A 20,038-nucleotide genomic window follows, 5' to 3' on the forward strand; every position below is an offset into this window, starting at 1 on the left:
GAGTTTGTTTAGTTTCCTCTGAAATAAACCTCTTATTAAATCCTGAAGTCCTGAATGATTAATGATTGTTATCAGACATGTATCTCAGCTAACAGGGAATGTTCTGGCAATATTCTCTCAACAAACATTCTTCCAGTCTTTAAATGTTTTCAAAATGTTAGCACAAAAATATTTACATCGTTCATTGTGTGTTTTATTTTGACATTCATGAACATTATAAAGCAAAATTACCATAACAAAGAAAAAATCTTTTTAAAACTGAATGGTTTGACTGTCAGCATCAGAAACAATGTTTTCATAACTTAATGGAAACATTAGCTAAACGACATCCTTACAAACTTTTACCACAGTAAACATGGTTTACTTAAAAGTACCAGTTACCACAGTAAAACTTGATATTAAAAAACTTTTGTAAAAACTTGTACGTCACTGTCATGTTTTTTTTTTAAACAAATTATAGGCTTTAAAGCTTCTGATAGAGTTTGACGAGATAACATTAGCTACTTTGTTATTATTTTACTCTAGTCAACATAACTTTATGGTATTTTGAAGGAAACACATTAATTTAAAAATAATTTTTAACCTTTTATCCATCGTCGTCCTCACATGGTCCTCTGCCCGCCTCTCTCTCTCTCTCTCTCTCTCTCTCTCTCTCTCTCTCTCTCTCTCTCTCTCTCTCTCTCTCTCTGTGATGTTTCTCTGGATGAAGGGATAAAATCACCTCAGCTCTACATCAGGTAAGACGCTGAAAACTTCTTCCTGTATTCCTGTAATCTCCGAGTTTTGTCTTTATTTAACAGCTCTTTTCTCAAGCTGTTGTAATATTCGCTCCGACGACACCGATCCAGAGGATTTTCGGGTGTTCAAACACACTGTGTCTCAATACTTATTATGAGCATCTCGGTCGCATTCCGGTCAGTTTAACCGATTCCGTGAAAATGCCGTTAACTCGGAACGCGCCAAAAAGATGTTTAAATAAAGCGCGCGAAAAGTGTTTATTTAGTTCTGCTGTGATTCCCAAGTCTTTGTTCGTGAAACTGACTGGAGATAATCAATCAATCAATCAATCACACAGTTGCAAAACGGCATCGTCAGGTTTTGGCTTCCGTGTTAATGAATTCTCAAAGAACTCTGTTTATAATGTTTATAGTGCTATATAGATATGTAGTGAAATCACTTAAATCACATGTACTTTTATGTTGTTTAGTGAGGCAACGCCCTCAAGTAAAGGCTTGGAAATAACGTTTGAATGATGTCTGGGTTATGTTGCATGTATGGCATTAATAAAAACAAAACATTCAGTTCTAAAATATCTTAATTTCCATGAACCTAAAATAACTTCAAGCCCTGCTTTATTAATGAGTTTTGATCATATGTTTAATTTTGTGTTTAGTATCTAGGCTACAGAAACATTGATCTATGGTCGCTCATCTCTACATCTTTATTGTCATAGTTGTTATCTCAATATATTGTGTTTGTTCCTTTGTGTCTTTGTTCAGAAGGGCAGAAAAAATGTTTTGACATTTCTGAGACTGACTCAAATCTGTTTAGCTGTTTGTAGTCTGCAAAAAACAACATTAATGTGAAAGTTTATGTACAGTCAGATCCTTTTTCCATCATTAAGGAAAGGATCTCTATGTAATATTCACATCAGTAGCATCTCCTACTAGATATTAGATTCTGATTAAACAAACAAATCCGATTTCATCATTTATAAACTATGTTTTGTAGTGTGAACAGTGGATTTAGCAGAATAAGGGCCCGTTCAACACCACTTATTATCGTTATATAGTGTGGACTTCACTATTCAGTCAGAGTTTAAGGCTCGTTCACACATCAAGAATGATAACTATAACGATAAATACATTAGTGTCCGCGATATCGTTCTGTTATTAGCGCGCTGCAGTTTGGTCGTCTGTCGTTTAATTCTCGAGCTCTTTAAAGCAGGATGGATTTTGATTGGCTGTCAATGTGTTTATGGTTCATCAGTGGGGAAGAATCGTTCTGAAAGTGATTCGTTTCTCTGTCGTATCGGTATAGTTGTAGTGTGTACTTCTTTTAAACGTTGAATGATTTTTAAAGCTGTATGTTATTGTTATAGGTGTGAACAAAACTACAAATATAAAAAGCTTGTCAATAATTATTAAAATTACATTTCGATTCACAGTCTCCAAGGGCTGCCAAAACTCAAGTGGGAGGAGCCACTTTTACTAAAATGATTATAACTTGTGAATGGAATGAGATATTTTCTCCAAACTCGACGCACCCTTGCAAAAGGTTCATTGTGTGGTTGTGTGAAAAAGCACGCTGCGAGTCGCCACTTGGTGGCGCTATAACATGGAAAAAAAATGGCTATAACTACGCAAACCTGAGTCTGATTGGCCGCAAAATTGGCATGCGGTGTCTTCGTCCAACGTGCCAAGACTGTCTTTGAGGACATTCGCGCATCTAAAAAAACACCAATGAAGTTTGAGCAGCTATTAGACAAGGTTACCAGAGGCCGATCAGAGAAAAATCTCGCTGGGCCTGTTTTACTCACGGCCCTGGAGGTCTATGAGGAATTCAATTTCGCAAATCACGCAATTTTTGCCACAGACCCACAACATTCAAAACTCATGGTAGAACTCCTCAATCGTGTTCAGGGGGTGGGGTTTATGTAAATTTTGGGGTTGGTGATGTCACTAACCCGGGAGGAATGTCGTGTAGTTCCTACCAGCCGTTTGTTGTAGTCCTTAAAAATCAATTTTCTGTAAAAGCAAATATCTCCCTTTGCTCTGAACTTTGAGTGTTGTAACTTTGCAGATGGTGTTTATGATCAAACACAACATTACACACTAACTACAGCTAGAAAAGTCAAATCATACTCAACCACCCCTTTAAAACGTTTGAACCCCGATTATTGCTGCTCGCGGCTGTATTTGATATAGTTATCGTCCCTGGTGTGAACCATAGACTGTAAATAAATATGTTCGTAGTGTGTGTGACGTCACCTGTAGTGTTTCTGGAGTCCAAAGTGGGCGGAGCCTGTCATGGCCATCTTGGCCGCTATCACTCCCAGATAAATGACAATGTGCTTGGTATGAACAAAACTATAGATATAATAAATAAACATTAACATATGAGTGTGTGTGTGTGTGTGTGTTGAGGATGTGTGGTATGGCGGTGCTGTTAGATGACGGTGGCGGTGATGAAGACTTTGACGTCTGTGACGGGGTCCGGATGCTCGCTCCTCCTCCTGTGGCTCAGTGTGACGGTGGGGTCTGGGGGCCTCGGCGGGGCCGATGCGAGTGTGTGATGTGGACGCTGGTCCTGCTGCTGTGGGACGTTCTGCTGCTGCTGGTGTGTGTGGGGCTGATGGTCCTGGTGTTCAGTGTGATTCTGCTGCCCGCCGGCCTGCTGCTGTACGCCGGCTTTCTGTGCCACTCGCGGGTACGTATACACACACACACACACACACACACACACACACACTCACACACACACACGTGTGTGCGGACACACACACACGCGTGTGCACACAAAAGTGCTTCCGTCCATCAGAAAAGTGCATCCATCCATCATAAAAGTGCTCCACACGGCTCTGGCGGGATGGCTTGAGGGAGAGTAAATCATAGGGTCATTTTAATTTCTGGGTGAACTATCCCTTTAAGATAGTATACATACATCTTCTACCGCTTATCCGGGGCCGGGTCGCGGGGGCAGCAGTCTAAGCAGAGATGCCCAGACTTCCCTCTCCCTGGACACTTCCTCCAGCTCTTCCGGGGGGGACACCGAGGCATTTCCAGGCCAGCCGGGAGACATAATCCCTCTGTGACAGCTTCCCGGGAAGGCGTCCAGGAGGCATCCGGAACAGATGCCCGAGCCACCTCAGCTGTGGAGGAGCAGCGGCTCTACTCTGAGCTCCTCCCAAGTGATGAAGCTTCTCACCCTATCTCTAAGGGATCGCCCAGCCACCCTGCGGAGAAAGCTCATTTCGGTTGCCTGTATCCGGGATCTTGTCCTTTCGGTCATGACACACAGATCATGACCATAGGTGAGAGTAGGAACGTAGATTGACCTTCTTCACCACGACAGACCGGTACATCGACCGCATTACTGCAGAAGCTGCACCGATCCGTCTGTCAATCTCCCGTTCCATCCTTCCCTCACTCGTAAACAAGACCCCAAGATACTTGAACTCCTCCACTTGAGGCAGGAACTCTCCACCAACCTGAAGTGAGCAAGCCACTCTTCTCCGACTGAGGACCATGGCCTCGGATTTGGAGGCGCTGATTCTCATCCCAGCCGCTTCACACTCGGCTGCACACCGTCCCAGTGCATGCTGGAGGTCCTGGTCTGAAGGGGCCAACACGACAACATCATCCGCAAAGAGCAAAGACGAAATCGTGTGGTCCCCCTCCGGCCCCTGGCTGCGCCTAGAAATTCTGTCCATAAATATTATTAACAGAACCGGCGACAAAGGGCAGCCCTGCCGGAGTCCAACATGCACCAGGAAGAAGTCTGACTTACCGCCGGCAATGCGAACCAAGCTCCTGCTTCGGTCGTACAGGGACCGGACAGCCCTTAGCAAAGGACCCCGGACCCCATACTCCCGGAGCTCCTCCACAGGCCGCCACGAGGGACACAGTCCAATGCCTTCTCCAGATCCACAAAGCACATGTGGATTGGTTGGGCAAACTCCCATGAACCCTCCAGCACCCTGTAGAGGGTATAGAGCTGGTCCAGTGTTCCACGGCCCGGACGAAACCGCACCGTTCCTCCAGAATCCGAGGTTCTACTGTCGGCCAAATTCTCCTCTCCAGTACCCTGGCATAGACTTTCCCAGGAGGCTGAGGAGTGTGATCCCCCTGTAGTTGGAACACACCCTCCGGTCCCCCTTCTTAAAAAGAGGGACCACCACACCGGTCTGCCATCCCAGAGGTACTGTCCCCGACCGCCACGCGATGTAGCAGAGGCGTGTCAGCCAAGACTTGGTGACGTTCCACGTCCCTAAAGCTAGTTTCTGTGTACAGAGATCGGGATGTCGAGGCCCCCGCCTTCGACTGCCGCCCGATCCACTTTGCACCGGTCCCTCCTGCAGGTGGTGAACCCACGGGAGGGCGGCCCCACGTTGCTCCTTCGGGCTGAGCCCGGCCACCAGGCGCTCGCATACGAGCCCCAACCCCGGACCTGGCTCCTGGGTAGGGATCCGGCTACGCCATGCCGGGCGACGTCACGGTCCTTGTTTTAACTTCTCGCATAAAGGGTTTATGAACCGCTCTTAGTCTGACCCGTCACCTAGGACCTGTCTGCCTTGGGAGACCCTACCAGAGGCATATAGCCCCGGACAGCACAGCTCTTAGGATCGTTTGGGTACTCAAACCCCTCCACCGCGGTAAGGTGGCAGTTCAAGGAGGGGAGCACACAGAATAATGCAAGTTAACTTTTTTTTTGTAATCGTGAGGTTTTTGAACTATTACGTAATCATGTTATCCGTAATGGTAATCGTGATAATAAATTGGATGACTTGTGCAGCCCTGATCTCCTGATCTTCCACAGGTGGTGGCGTCTTCGGCTCCTCTCTGCCAGTACCTGGACGACAACAGTTGCTCCGCCCTCATCATCCTGGGCTTCGTCATGATGTCACCGCTTGTGGTGGTTGCTGCGGCGACGTTCTGCGCTCTTCTCAGGAGGCTCCACCTACTTTTATATTTCCAGCCAATCACAGGAGCCCGGTACCAAGGGCGGGGCTTGGGCTGGAGGCGGGACTTCCACGCCTGGGTTTGACGGACAGGCACACACACCAATCCTAGGAGTGAGTGACGTCATGGGACGGCGCATCTGTAAATGCACACAATAATGTAACACACGTAACACAATATATGGAACTATCAAAACAAACCACTTTATTTTACAGTGTCCTTGTTACATATGTTACATTCACTTTCCTGGTAATAAGAGTAAATTAAACATAATTAAATGCAAATAACCCTCAAACAAATCCTAATCCTACCCTAACCCTATAGTAAGTACATGTAGTTAATTATAATTACTCAGTACTAAAATATATAATTACACTGTAACACTGACACCTTAAAGTAAAGTGTGACCCTGTTACATTTTATATTTTAAAACTACTTCCACACATGTGGAAAAATCTGTTTGCGTGCAATATATAGCAGTGTAAAGAAACATTGTGCATCATTAATACAGTATCGCTATGAAAAATATAGATGTTTTTCTGAAGATAAGTTGCAGACTTCAGACTTCAGTGTTACAGGGGCGTACTAGTGTTGCTGTTGATGTGTTTATTTATCTGTGCATTCATGTGAATAAACCAGCGGAAATCATCAAACCTGAGCTGGACTTCATTTCCACATCAGATGTGTCCCAAAAGATAAAAATATCTGGCTATTATAAATGCATGAGGCTCGGATTAGTGCTGCTATATAGGGCACGCTAACTCGTCGAGAAACTCCCGAAGAACCGTAACTTCATGAGTCGCTCCTGGAGAAGTGTCCGTTGACCTGAACACACTCAGCCTGCGATCTGCATATGCAAAACTCTCATCGACCCAGTGAACACTGTGATCCATCACCATGGCAACAGGCAGCGGCTGGACCTTTGCCATGGCAACGTAATGGGACGAGAGAGGGTCGAGGTAATGACGAATAATGACAGTCGGCGGAGAGAGAGATGGAGGGAGCGTGTGGAGAGATGAGAACTTCTTCTGAAAGAGTTCCACATGCCATTATTTAACCGCCTCACAATGTTCCACACACACACACACACACACACACACACAAAGTGTTTTAAAGATCTTCTCGTTCGTAGCGACAAACTCCAAAACAGGCCTAAAAGCTTCATAATATTAGTCCATGTGACTCCAGTCTTTTTTATTATTGTTTGTTTTTTAAAGCGTCAAATTCATGACTGTTAAAAGACAGCAAAAAATGTTTTCTTCAAAATGAAGTTTTAAAGTCGCCCTGTGGTGTAAATCCAGCTGTTACTGTAGTTTATGTGTGTATGTGGTGTTATTAATCTGCTTTAACACACACCATGTGTAAGTTCATAAGTCGACAGCATTCATAAGTCGGTAGCGTCACAAACTACCTTGTAACCAATCAGATCAACCTGTGATCGTCAACCAGTGGATTTCTGAGTGAGGGAGTGAGTGGAGGCGGGGCTCATTTGCATATTCATAGCACCGCGCATACTAAATGAGGCAAGGGTGTCGAGTTACATTCGAGATATTCTAAGGCAGGAAGAATTAAGGCTGATAGTGTTTGGCCAGTTTCACGGGTGTTGCTATGGTAAGAGTGTTGCTAGGCAGCTGCTGCTGTTTTGTGGGTGGTTGTCACGGCATTGCCATGCGGTTGCTAGGTGTCTGTTTAAGTGAACGCCTCAGCTTCCTCCCTCAATGTGCTGTTCATCTTTCTCCGCAGATCCGCCCGAGTGTTGTGTTGTGCCTCGTCTCGCTGACCCCGTGACTCTCATTACTCTGAGCTGCAGGGTCTCATTCACCGACGACGAGGAGGAGGAAGAGCGATCTTCATCTCAGACACTTCTAATCCTCAAGACCTGGTTACTGGCGTCATCATGAGCCAGCGCTTACAGTCCATTACACATCCATTATGTGACATGTTCATAATACTTTGAGTGTAACATGAATTCAATCCTGCTAAATTAGTAAAAAAGATATATGTTTATGTACTGTATATGTAAATAAATGCAAATTAGATGTTCAGACCAACGCTGTGTTTAATTAAAGAAGACTTGTATCTTCAGTTATTTGCTTCTCCAGTGTGTGTCCTGATTTAAGAGCGCTCAGATCCTCGTACTGGAAACCAGATAAATATACTGAGTAATGACACATTGTTTCTGAAACAGGAACTGTCTGTGTGTTAATTAGCATCTCGAGATTAGCACGCCCACAGCGTGAGCTAATGACCCTCCACAGCTGCTCTTCTCCCATAATGCACCTCTCCTCTTATCGCTGGAGAACGGAGTCGACAGCCGGATCCTGATCAGAGCCGAAGGTCTCCGCGCTCTAACGTGTTCCTCTCCGAGATTAACGGCCTTTGCCACCGGTTTAGATGCCGATTTGTGTGATTTATGTGTGTGTGTGTGTGTGTGTGTGTGTGTGTTTATACAGTCCTGCACTGCAGTGGTTGTTTATCATGAAGTCCACTCTGGATAAGCAGTTTTGCGTATAAAAGACGTCTAGTAGCGTCCGAGCACGTCTAGGCTAAACCAGGGAAGATTTGGGCTGTCAGTGGAAATGTAGTAAAGGTCTTCTTCAGACTCTTCATCGTCTCTCGTCTGAGGATCTCTTCATGTCCCTCTGACATCTTTCTCTCTCTAACTATCGCTGAAGAATCCTTCCATTAATTGCGTGAGAGAATTCAACCTCGTGCACATTTGAGCTTACAGAAATGTGATGATATATGTTGGCGTGACAGATAGACAGACAGAGATGGATGGATAGAGAGATAGATAGAGAGATAGATAGATAGATAGATAGATAGATAGATAGATACTTTGTGGTTTTTAACCTGAAGTGTTTAATCATCTTGGGAACGTGTGGGCGCGCAGTTTAATTACTTCTCCGTCACGCGCTGTCTGCAGTGCGCGCGCTTCCAGTCTATACGTCTCGCGGGAGCGTTGTGTCGCGTCGCGTCGCGTTGCTCGCCTGCAGTGCCAGAACTCGAGCCTTGACTTGACATCATGCCTTCAGAACTCACCAGCTCATTTCTGAGGAGGGTTTAAAGTGACTGATAAATCTGAGGAGATTGTCATCGACAAACTCAAAAAAAAAAAATTTAAACTTTTGTAGACTGCGCGTGATGAGTGGATTGAGTTAAATAATTGCAGTCCTCATTAACAGGTTCGTGTGTAAACCTGCTTTAGTCTTTTCTTAAATGGACCCGTTGCGGCTCGTCCTGGCGCTGTGCGCGTGCCTGTGGCCAACCTGCACGCGCGGCTCAGGTAAGCGCGGCGTCACCATCGAGTGTCTCCGATGACTGATTTAATTAACAGTGTTTAATTAATTAGTTACCCTAACTTGTAACTTTGATTAGTGTTCGGGGTTTCGTGGGTGAGGAATGGTGGAGAAAGAGCAACTTTACTCTGATAGCTGCGAGTAAAATTAAGTTTTTCAGAATTGCCTAATTAAACTTTGCCTACAAACAATTTGCGGCTGCATTTTTGTTCAAAGTCAAAAATGCTTGACGAACATTATTTAAGAAAGAAGTCTGTATCCTCGTCACTCTCTCCCCTCACTAATCATTCATTACTGCGGTTTGTTATTAACTCTGTAATGTTGTTGCACTGCTTATGAGATTCATCCGCTGTCCATAAACTACTTCAGTGAAGAATATCCATTTTATTATTCAACTCATAATTTGGGTCAAACTGCATATATGTTTCAATCTCTCATGAATGAATCAGTGTTTCAGATGTGTGTGTGTGTGTGTGTGTGTGTGTGTGTGTCAGTCTGAGGCTTGTAGAGAGCATTTCTCTGTAATAATGATTGAAGGACACAAACATGAGCAGTGATGTCTGTGCCTCCCACACATGTCTGAACACACACACACACACACACACACACACACACACACACACTTCTGATCAAATAAAATTAAACATCTTTAAATGTTTATTTTAATGAATTTCTATCTATCTATCTATCTATCTATCTATCTATCTATCTATGTTTGTGTGTGCGTGCGTGTGTGTGTGTGTGTGTGTGTGTGTGTGTGTGTGTGCGTGTGTGTGCGTGTGTGTGTGTGTGTGTGTGTGTGTGTGTGTGTCAGTCTGGGACTGCTGCGAGGGAGACGTGCTGCTCCTGCTCGACTCCTCCGGAAGCATCAACTCCCACGAGTTCTCCCGACTGCTGCGCTTCCTGTCGGATCTGCTTCGGCCGTTCCGGCTGGGTCGCGGGCAGGTGCGGGTGGCGCTCGTGCAGGTGGGGACCGAGTCCGCGCTGGAGTTCGGCCTGGACACCTACGACACCCAGATCGGCCTGCAGGAGGCGCTGCGGAGCACACGGCACCTGCGCGGAGACACCAACACAGACCGAGCGCTGCGATTGGTCCAGAGTTTGCTTGCCCAGCCCGAAGCCCCGCCCACAGTCCTCCTCTGGCTCACGGACGGGGTGGAGCCAGGAGCGGTGGACGGACCAATGGCGGAGCTGCGTGGAGTGGGCGTGTCTGTACTGGTCGTTTCAACTGGACAGGGAAACTTCCAGCTGCTGAGGCGCGTGGTGACTCCGCCTGTCGAGACACACCTGCACTTCGTGGACGTTGATGACATCAGCAGCATCACTGAGGACCTGAGGGAGGCCATCGTCGGTGAGAGAGACACTGGGACTGGGAAGATGTCGCTAGGGTGGTTCACTTTCAGAACAGAAGTGGATATTCGGGGTCATATTATGTTTGGAGAGTGTATGGCATGACGGAGCAGGTTTAGTGTGTCCCTGCTCACAGTGGTGTGTGTGTGTGTGTGTGTGTGTGTGTCAGAGCTGATCCGTGCCGAGCGTCTGCAGGTGTGTGTACTCGGCTCCTCCAGTGTTGTTCTGCAGTGGCGGCCGGTGTTCAGCTCAGATCTGGGAACCTTCAGTCTTCACTACAAGCCCGACCCATCAGACGGCACAGCGCACACACACACCACCCTCAGCACCGGCTCCGGCGGTGAACACACTCTTCCAGGAGACTCCAGCTGGGCCGAACTCACCGGCCTGTGGCCCGACACACCGTACAGCGCCTGGCTCGTTCCTGACCACTGCGTTCCCCACAGGAGAACACTCAGCGTGAGCTTCAGGACTCTGCCCGGTGAGGAGATCACACACACTTCTGACTAACCCTCACCCTTCCCTCGCGGTGTGTAACAAACCCTTCCCTCGGTCTTCTGGGTCTCCTGGGTCTCCGGGGTCTTCTGGGTCTCCTGGGTCTCTGGGGTCTTCTGGGTGTCCGGGGTCTCCTGGGTCTCCGGGGTCTTCTGGGTCTTCTGGGTCTTCTGGGTCTTCTGGGTCTCCGGGGTCTCCGGGGTCTCCGGGGTCTTCTGGGTCTTCTGGGTCTTCTGGGTCTTCTGGGTCTCCTGGGTCTCTGGGGTCTTCTGGGTGTCCGGGGTCTCCTGGGTCTCCGGGGTCTTCTGGGTCTCCGGGGTCTTCTGGGTCTTCTGGGTCTCCGGGGTCTCCGGGGTCTTCTGGGTCTTCTGGGTCTTCTGGATCTCCTGGGTCTTCTGGGTCTCCTGGGTCTTCTGGGTCTCCTGGGTCTCCGGGGTCTTCTGGGTCTCCGGGGTCTCCTGGGTCTTCTGGGTCTCCTGGGTCTCCTGGGTCTCCGGGGTCTCCGGGGTCTCCTGGGTCTTCTGGGTCTTCTGGGTCTCCGGGGTCTTCTGGGTCTCCGGGGTCACCTGGGTCTTCTGGGTCTCCTGGGTCTTCTGGGTCTCCGGGGTCTTCTGGGTCTCCGGGGTCTTCTGGGTCTCCGGGGTCTTCTGGGGTCTTCTGGGTCTCCGGGGTCTTCTGGGTCTCCGGGGTCTTCTGGGTCTTCTGGGTCTCCGGGGTCTCCTGGGTCTTCTGGGTCTCCGGGGTCTCCTGGGTCTCCGGGGTCTTCTGGGTCTCCGGGGTCTCCGGGGTCTCCTGGGTCTTCTGGGTCTTCTGGGTCTTCTGGGTCTTCTGGATCTCCTGGGTCTTCTGGGTCTCCTGGGTCTTCTGGGTCTCCTGGGTCTCCGGGGTCTTCTGGGTCTCCGGGGTCTCCTGGGTCTCCGGGGTCTTCTGGGTCTCCGGGGTCTCCGGGGTCTCCTGGGTCTCCGGGGTCTTCTGGGTCTCCGGGGTCTCCGGGGTCTCCTGGGTCTTCTGGGTCTTCTGGGTCTTCTGGGTCTCCGGGGTCTTCTGGGTCTTCTGGGTCTCCGGGGTCTTCTGGGTCTCCTGGGTCTCCGGGGTCTCCGGGGTCTTCTGGGTCTCCGGGGTCTTCTGGATCTCCGGGGTCTTCTGGGTCTCCGGGGTCTCCTGGGTCTTCTGGGTCTTCTGGGTCTCCGGGGTCTTCTGGGTCTCCGGGGTCTTCTGGGTCTCCGGGGGCTTCTGGGTCTCCGGGGTCTTCTGGGTCTCCGGGGTCTTCTGGGTCTCCGGGGTCTCCGGGGTCTCCTGGGTCTCCGGGGTCTCCGGGGTCTTCTGGGTCTCCGGGGTCTCCTGGGTCTTCTGGGTCTCCGGGGTCTCCTGGGTCTTCTGGTCACACATATATATAATTGCTTTAATTGAACTAATGTTATGTTTATTCTTCTAATTTTGTGTATGTTTTGAGGGAATTGGTGTATATTGTGTTTCTTGTTTATAATGTATTAAACTTCATTCTTAATGTTACTGGCTCTCACACACCCATAATTTACTCAGACACCTTCACCATTTCTCACATTATCAGTTTATTGGATATAGTTTAGGAAAATGGAAATAAAATATGCCAAGAACTTAGAGATATTAACTCAGTTGATATCACTGGTTTTGTCCATCCTCTGTTAGACTGTCTCACACATGAATTATGTTGAATATCTGTCAGCTGGTAAATTTAACTACACAATTACCAGTTTAACTCAACCAGTTACCAAGCAATGCTTCATTTTGTTCAGTCTGTGGTGTAAAAACAGCATTAGCAATTAAAGACAAAACACTTCAGCAAAACATGGTCAGCTCAAAGTGTCTGAATTATTTTGGGTCCCAAATTTTTATAACTTTACTGGTAGTCACTGTATGAAGAATATTTAGGGAATATGTCACAGATTACTTTATTTTGCTATCCTCACTTACATAAATGAAATAGTGTCCTGCACACTAGTAAAAAAATCAAAAATTATATCTGGTGTCTGAATAATTTTGGTTTGACTGTAGGCTTTTATTTTTTTATGTTTTTATATTTGCGTTGGCTCCCTCAGTCCTGCAGATGGCGATGTGAACCATGATGTCTATGATGTGAACCCTGTTGAACTGTAAATCCGCGTGAACATCAAAATGGCGGCGGCCGGTGGACTGATTCTGCCCGGTGACGGGATCATAATCGCGGGTAAACTTTACTCGGGTGTCGCGCTCACGCTGGAGAACTGCCTGTTGCCCCCAGAGCGCGTGCACTGCAGCCCCTCGCGCGCTCACGGGCTGTCCGCGCGCACGGAGGAGCAGCTACGAAACCGGATGTGTGAGATGATCCAGAACGCGGGAATTCTGCTCCGTTTACCTCAGGTTCGCGCGGTTTTATGTTGCATAGCAACTACCTGTCAACATGATTCCCTTCTGTGAAAAACAAAAAGCTTTTTAACCGGATTAAACTGGTCAGCTGGCTCTCAGATTGGCCAAACTGGTATAGTTCGGGTTTAGAGGGGGTTTAGGTTCTTGTTAGATCGGTCTAAACCCCACCATGGCCAGACTAAGACCAGATATACTTGTTTCACTAAGCATATAAGGAACATTTCAGTAGCTGTTGCTGAAACGGCTTAGACAAGTTTTACAACTTAGTTCTTGATTTGAATATGAAAAGTAATTTAACTGTGGCCAGTTCAGTTGCATAAACATTACCATTATGTTTAGACAGTAGCTGTGTCCGAAACCGCTCCCTATACACTATATAGTGCACTCAAATGTCATACACTATACAGGGTACTCATGAGTGAATGAGAGAACGAGTGAGTGTTTTCGGACACAGCTCTTAAGCTCTAGTATGACCCACTAGCAGTTAGGGGTTTTTGGTATCAAATTAGACAAAATCTACGTTTTTATGTAACTGGTTTAAAAAAGCTATGCACAGTCTTAAAGAAAGAAATGTGATGTCTAACTTCTAAGGCTAGGTTTATGCAGCCTGTAGCAATAAGCCTGGCTAATATATCAGTCTGTCGCTGATTTCAATGCTAGTTTTAATATTACGCATCCCTCATTAGCATGAAAACACAGTTGTTTGGATGTTTTACAATGTTTTGTCAGGTCACCATGGCAACGGCCCAGATCCTTTTCCATCGGTTCTTCTACTGTAAATCATTCGTGAGACACTGCGCAGAGGTGAGCCATCTCTAAACTAGCTGTCCACCTCTCTCATGCATGACCTTTAACCTTAAACCCTCTCGTGATGATGCCGCAGACGGTCGCCATGGCGTGTCTTCAGCTCGCGTCTAAGATTGAGGAGGAGCCGCGGCGCGCGAGGGACGTCCTGAACGTCTTCCACCGCCTCAAGCACGCCACGCGAAACAGGTAACGAGCGTTACAGCGCTACAGCGCTAATCTGGAGTGTGTTCTGACGCTTCGCTGTCTCCGTCAGGCCTTTCTGCCCCCTGCTGTTGGACGACAGCTACGTCAGCCGCAAGAGTCACGTGATCAAAGCGGAGCGGCGCGTGCTGAAGGAGCTCGGCTTCTGCGTACACGTCAAACACCCGCACAAGGTCTTTACACGCTCATTTGCCGCATTTCAGGCCGGAAACATACTTTTCACGCAAGTTCAGCCCGAAGCATTCCGCTCCATCTCAAGGACAGTGCATGTGATGCCATTTTCGTAATGTCGTGCAGCCAGGATAGTGGCACCGTGACGGAGTGGAACCAAAACATGAAGTATACCTGGGCCTTTATTGTTCGTTATTTCGTTACTCGTCTGTGTAGTCATAGGACGACACTTTGAAAGGTTTACGAATACTATGCTACATTAACGCAATAATGAACGTTAAATGTTGGGCTATACAATTTTTCCCCCGCTTATTGCTCAACTGTGTGAAAGATGGAGTGGAACGTAAGACACAAAGTATACCTGGGCTTTTAACGTTCATTATTGCGTTACTGTAACATATTCTCGTAAACCTTTCAAAGTGTCGTTGATTGACTACGCAGATGAGTAACACAATAACGCCCGTTAAAGACAAAGTTATACTTTGTGTCTTACGTTCAACTCCATCTTTCGCACAGTTGAGCAATAAGCGGAAAAAAATAGTATAGCCCAACATTTAATGTTCATTATTGCGTTAATGTAGCATGTTCTCGTAAACCTTACAATGTATCGTCCAATGACTAGACAGATGAGTAACAAATAACGAACATTAAAGGCCCAGGTGTGCGTAGTGTTTTGCGTCTTTCGCACAGTTGAGCAATAAGCGGGGAAAAATAGTATAGCCCTACATTTAACGTCCATTATTGCGTTACTGCGGTTGTGACAAAACTAAGGACTCAACGGGCCGATAGTGTCGTTCAAATATCTGTATTGTCAAACCAGATGTGTTTTTGTTCAGTTAGATAGATATGAACATGTGAAAGTTTCGTTAACTCTTTGTTAGTTGTGTTAATGTTCACTGTACCGCTTCGCCCGCTGCAACACTGAGAATGCAACATGTTCTTGTGTTTTCTTGTATACAGTTTTCTAGTGCACATAATAACAAATTCACAAATACATATTGTTCTAAAGTAGTTTCACAGAAAATGCTTCTTTAAGTGTGACAGTTTAGGACGACATGATGTAAATTGTGTTATTTCTAAAATTGTGACGCGTTTGGCAGCGCTTGCGTTCTGGCCTCATCCTGTGTTACCTGTGCAGGTGATCATGATGTACCTTCAGGTTCTGGAGTGTGAGAAGAACACCAGACTGCTTCAGATAGCCTGGTGAGATCCTCAACTAAACACTGTGATGGAAACACTCACTTTTATTATAACGGTCCATCTGTGTTTCTCCAGGAACTACATGAACGACAGCTTGAGGACTGATGTGTTTTTGAGATTTAGTGCGGAAACAGTTGCATGTGCGTGTATCTTTCTTTCTGCAAGAGTGTTACAGGTGAATCACATGTTTCTGCTGACGTTGTATTATTTAGATCATTTTAGGTTTTTTAACAATAAGTTCTAAGAACATTTTGCTAACGTTCCCATTAAAGGAGTAGTTCACTTCAGAATTAAAATCTCCTGATAATTTACTCTCCCGCACGTCATCCAACATGTTCATGTCTTTCTTTCTTCAGTCGAAAATAAATTAAGGTTTTTGAGGAAGACGTTCCAGGATTTTTCTCCATATAGAAACTATAGTTTAAGTGCAGCTTCAAAGTCTCTACACATTTACATTTATGCATTTGGCAGATACTATCCAAAGCTACTTGCGTTGCATATCGAGGTACACATTAACATTCTTATCAGTTCTTGCTTTCCCTGGGAATCGAACCCATGACCGTGGCGTTGCAAGCGAGGAATAAGAGTCTTATCTAGACAAACCATCGGTCGCACGTGTTTTACAAAGCCAACGTGCAAAGACTCGAAGTCAAACACCATTTACAAAATAAAATAAAAGGTAAACCTGTGATGTTGGGCGATTTTGAAGTTGGAGGAGAAAATGAGATGATTTGATGAGTTTTAATTATATTTAATGAGTTTTTTGCCCTACTCTAAATTCCTGAACCGGAACACGCGAGACCTTTCATCGTGATTGCGTAATGTGTGTCGCATCACAGCGAGTGCAAGACCAGCATTAGTGGTTATAATGTATATAAATGTGTATTTTGTTATAAAATGTCGGCTGGTTTGTCTAGATGAGACTCTTATTCCTCGGCTGGATCGTGAGTGACTTTGAAGCTGAAACTCATGTCTGGACCTTCGACCCGCTGGACCATTGAAGACACTATATGGAGAACATCTGGAGTGTGTTCCTCAAACCTGCATTTCTGTTCCACTGAAGAAAGACACACATGAACATCTTGGATGACGTGCGGGAGAGTAAACTTTCAGGAGATTTTAATTCTGAAGTGAACTCTACTCCTTTAAGTTATGAATGTTTTTTAAACATTGTCAGATCCCTCTGCCTGAGAAGCCGCCCTGGTTCTTGTTGTTCGGGGTGTCAGAAGAGGACCTGATTGAGATCAGCTGTTGTATTCTGCGGCTGTACACACTGCAGTGTGATTCGCTGACGGCTCTTCAGCAGCAGGTGGAAGAAACACGATTAAAGTTGGCGAGCAAACCTGGAGCAAAAGTGTTCGCGACACACACCCCGACACACGAGCCGGCGGCCAGTTTCTCTCCTGCGTCTAAACCTGGTGCGTTCATATACAGTATATACAGTCAAACAACATTTACTCAGACACCTTCAACATTTCTCACATTATCACAGTTTATTCGCTATAGTTCAGAAAATGGTAATAAAACATGACAAGAACTCAGAGATATGAACTCAGTTGATGTTTCACAGGTTTTGTCCATCCTCCTGTTAGACTGTCTCACTCATGAATTATGTTGAATATAGTTTAGCTCAACCAATTACCAAGCAATGCTTCATTTTGTTCAGTCTGTGGTGTAAAAAGGTCACATTAGCAATTAACTTCAACTTTTATTTATTTATATAGCACATTTAATAGTAACGTTGTTGCTCAAAGTGCTTCACAGTTATAATTAAAACATACATATATAAAAACATTTACCAAGCTTAGCAAATGAAGTCATGACTACACACTCTTAGACATACACTCTCACACAACTGTATAGTGAGATCAGTATAGAGAGAACAAAAACTGAATAAAAATAAGTTATAACTTCAATATAAACAGAATATCAACTGAGATTTACAAATGTCTATTGTTGAAGCTTGCCGGATATGAAGGGGAAGACACAACTGAAAAAGCTTGGTCAAGTCAAGGCACCTTCATTTATACAGCGCTTTTAACAGTATGGATTGTTTCAAAGCAGCTTTACAGTGATAATAAAAATTAGCGTAACAGTGAGGTTGCGAAGATCATTAGTCACTAACTCAGATTATCCTTTTTCTCTGCGCAAACCTCAAAAACGCAAACCGTGAAAACGCAGACGGCGCACACATGCGCATCACGTGTTCGGTCGATAGGTAAGCGCGTTTGAATATATATGTGCGCAGGCGTGTAGACCTTCACAAATCAACCCTCAAAAAACTACTTGTTAGGCCTTAATTTATAATTCAGAAATTGTTGTCTCGTCTTCGTAGCCACGCGAACAGGAATTATCCCGACAACGTTTTATCTGTACAGAGGTAAAGGGAAAGAGGCCTTCACAGGGGAGCGGCTAGTGGACACTTCAGGACTGCGGTGTCGTCGTGTCCTTCATCAGATCCGGATCCGGTCACCCTTTGACTTCTTAGAATAAGGGACCGCCAGCAAAAATTGGTTCGTTAATGAATTAAAGAAAAAACACTTCAGCAAAACATGGTCAGGTTAAAGTGTCTGAATAATTTTTGGTCCCAAATTTGTATAAATGTTACTGGTAGTCTCTGTATGAAGGGTTTTTGTGTATAATGTGTCACAGGTTACTTTATTTTGCTCTCCTCACTTACAGAAATGAAATATAGTGTCCTGCACACACTAGTAAAAAAAATATTCAAAATGATCTCTGAAAAATTTTTGGTTTGACTGTGTATACTGTATATATATATAAATGTTTCTGCTTTACGTTCATTCTGTCGTTCTCTCAGCGACTCCTGCAGAAAACCAGAAGAACCACGAATCTCCGCTGTCGCATCTCGCCCTTAAAAACGCCTGTCGGAAGATCTCAAGCCGAGAGCGGTGAGCTACACCACTTTACAAGAGTGATATTAGTAATATTGTATATTAGATTGCTAGTGTTTCTCGTTTCTCTCAGTAGGAAGCGTCTGAGTCGCAGTGATGAACGGCGAAACACTCGCTGGATCCCGTCTCCTCCCCGACGCAGGTAACCCTCATCTATAGCATTCACAGCTGAATATATATAACCTGACGGAATAGACAAGTCAGCTTTATTTATACAGCGCTTTTTACAATGCAAATTGTTTATAAGTAGCTTTACATAACAGAAAAATAATGCAACAAAGTTTGTCTAGAAGAAGATAGCGTCACAGTCCCGCTTAAGTAAGTTCAGTGATGGTTAATTTCTGTTGTAAAAAAGTTATTCATTTAGTTCATTTATATATATATATAGCCGCTCTGGAGTAAACCGTGATGTCATCGTCCAGCTCAGTTCAGTTCTCATATAATGGTGTCAAAGCAGGAGATCAATAATATTGTTGAATATTAAATTAACTAGTTTTAAATAGAAAATGAAATGAAACGGAATAGTTTCACCCGTCTGTCTTTCAGGCGCAGTCGTAGCGAGTCCTCTCCGTCGCTGTCGGTTTCTCCCGCACACACACACTCCTACAGACACCGACAGCGCGAACGCGAGCGGACAAACCGTTCGTCTCGCAGGAGATGATGTCATCAGGTGTGGGGGGGAGTGGCCTAAAAAACTGACCAATCATCTGAAGCCGCTTGTATGGATCTGAACTGCCTTGAAAAAAGTATTTTGTATTGTGTATTTTCTGAGAGAGAAATCTAGTCACAGTCTGCATAAGAGTTGGAATAAAAATGGGAGAATATTAATAACTGTGTTTTTAAAATGTTTTTTGTTGTTGTTGTTTTTTTATTGCAGGAAAACATATAGAAATTTTACTAAATACACGAACGAGAAGGAATATATGTCCTTGTGGGGGTCTAGAGGGGTGTGTGGGGGTGTAGAGTCATTTAACATCGTTAACCGGTAATACTTTACAATACGGTTCATTAGTTAACATTAGTTAGCATTAGCTAATAATGAACTGCACTTATACAGCATTTATTCATCTTTGTTCATGTTTATTTCAACATTTACTAATACTTAATTAAGATCCTGTTAACATTAGTTAATGGACTGTGAACTAACATGAACAAACAATGAACGGCTGTATTTTTATTAACTAATGTTAACAAAGATTCATAACTACTGTGTAAGAAAAATTGATGTGGACGTCGAACATCTCAAAAATGAAGTTTATTACAGTAAAGTAGTGGCAAGGTACACAAAAGCACCTTGGGTTCACCGGTGTCAGAATGAACCCAGATCATCAAAATCTCAAACCTTTTATCCTAATACAGTTTACAACTCTTAATGCAAATGAAGTTGCTCTTATCGTGACAGCTGTGGTCTGTATGTTAATGAAGTCGAGACACCCCCTTGTCTGAGAAGATTCTCTGTGTCCCATTCCCATTCTACAATTGATTACCATTTGTTCAGGATATGATCAACCCAAATGGTCAACTCTTAATGTAAATG

General features: G+C 45.2%; 3 protein-coding genes across 7 annotated transcripts; all 3 read left to right on the forward strand.

Annotated features, from left to right (window-relative positions):
* The first annotated feature begins 642 nt into the window (after window positions 1-642).
* On the forward strand, window positions 643-6,331 carry tmem88bl (transmembrane protein 88b-like). The gene is made up of 3 exons (XM_079593894.1): window positions 643-737; window positions 3,147-3,429; window positions 5,539-6,331. Exons 2-3 carry the CDS (start codon window positions 3,148-3,150, stop codon window positions 5,764-5,766), a joined length of 510 nt encoding a protein of 169 aa, XP_079450020.1. The 5' UTR covers window positions 643-737; window position 3,147; the 3' UTR covers window positions 5,767-6,331.
* Window positions 6,332-8,869: 2,538 nt separating this feature from the next.
* LOC306987712 (von Willebrand factor A domain-containing protein 1-like) lies at window positions 8,870-10,866 on the forward strand. The gene is made up of 3 exons (XM_079592213.1): window positions 8,870-8,967; window positions 9,795-10,331; window positions 10,500-10,866. The coding sequence occupies exons 1-3, from the start codon at window positions 8,901-8,903 to the stop codon at window positions 10,838-10,840; spliced, it is 945 nt and encodes a 314-aa protein (XP_079448339.1). The 5' UTR covers window positions 8,870-8,900; the 3' UTR covers window positions 10,841-10,866.
* Window positions 10,867-12,903: 2,037 nt separating this feature from the next.
* Window positions 12,904-19,706, forward strand: LOC306987723 (cyclin-L2-like). 5 transcript variants are annotated; one of them, XR_013795231.1, is made up of 11 exons: window positions 12,940-13,204; window positions 13,940-14,014; window positions 14,094-14,203; window positions 14,271-14,391; window positions 15,528-15,592; window positions 15,665-15,764; window positions 16,767-17,007; window positions 17,925-18,102; window positions 18,408-18,498; window positions 18,578-18,643; window positions 19,048-19,706. XR_013795231.1 is itself a non-coding variant. In XM_079592239.1 (10 exons), exons 1-10 carry the CDS (start codon window positions 12,980-12,982, stop codon window positions 19,160-19,162), a joined length of 1,209 nt encoding a protein of 402 aa, XP_079448365.1. In that variant the 5' UTR covers window positions 12,904-12,979; the 3' UTR covers window positions 19,163-19,706. The 5 variants fall into 5 exon arrangements, 4 of the variants coding, with proteins under 4 accessions (XP_079448365.1, XP_079448364.1, XP_079448366.1 ...); XM_079592239.1 differs by lacking the exon at window positions 17,925-18,102 and having other exon boundaries at window positions 12,904-13,204; XM_079592238.1 differs by lacking the exon at window positions 17,925-18,102 and having other exon boundaries at window positions 18,575-18,643.
* The last annotated feature ends 332 nt before the right edge of the window (window positions 19,707-20,038 follow it).

This window comes from Phoxinus phoxinus, assembly GCF_949152265.1.
Source record: "Phoxinus phoxinus genome assembly, chromosome: 20".
Lineage (NCBI taxonomy): Eukaryota > Metazoa > Chordata > Actinopteri > Cypriniformes > Leuciscidae > Phoxinus > Phoxinus phoxinus.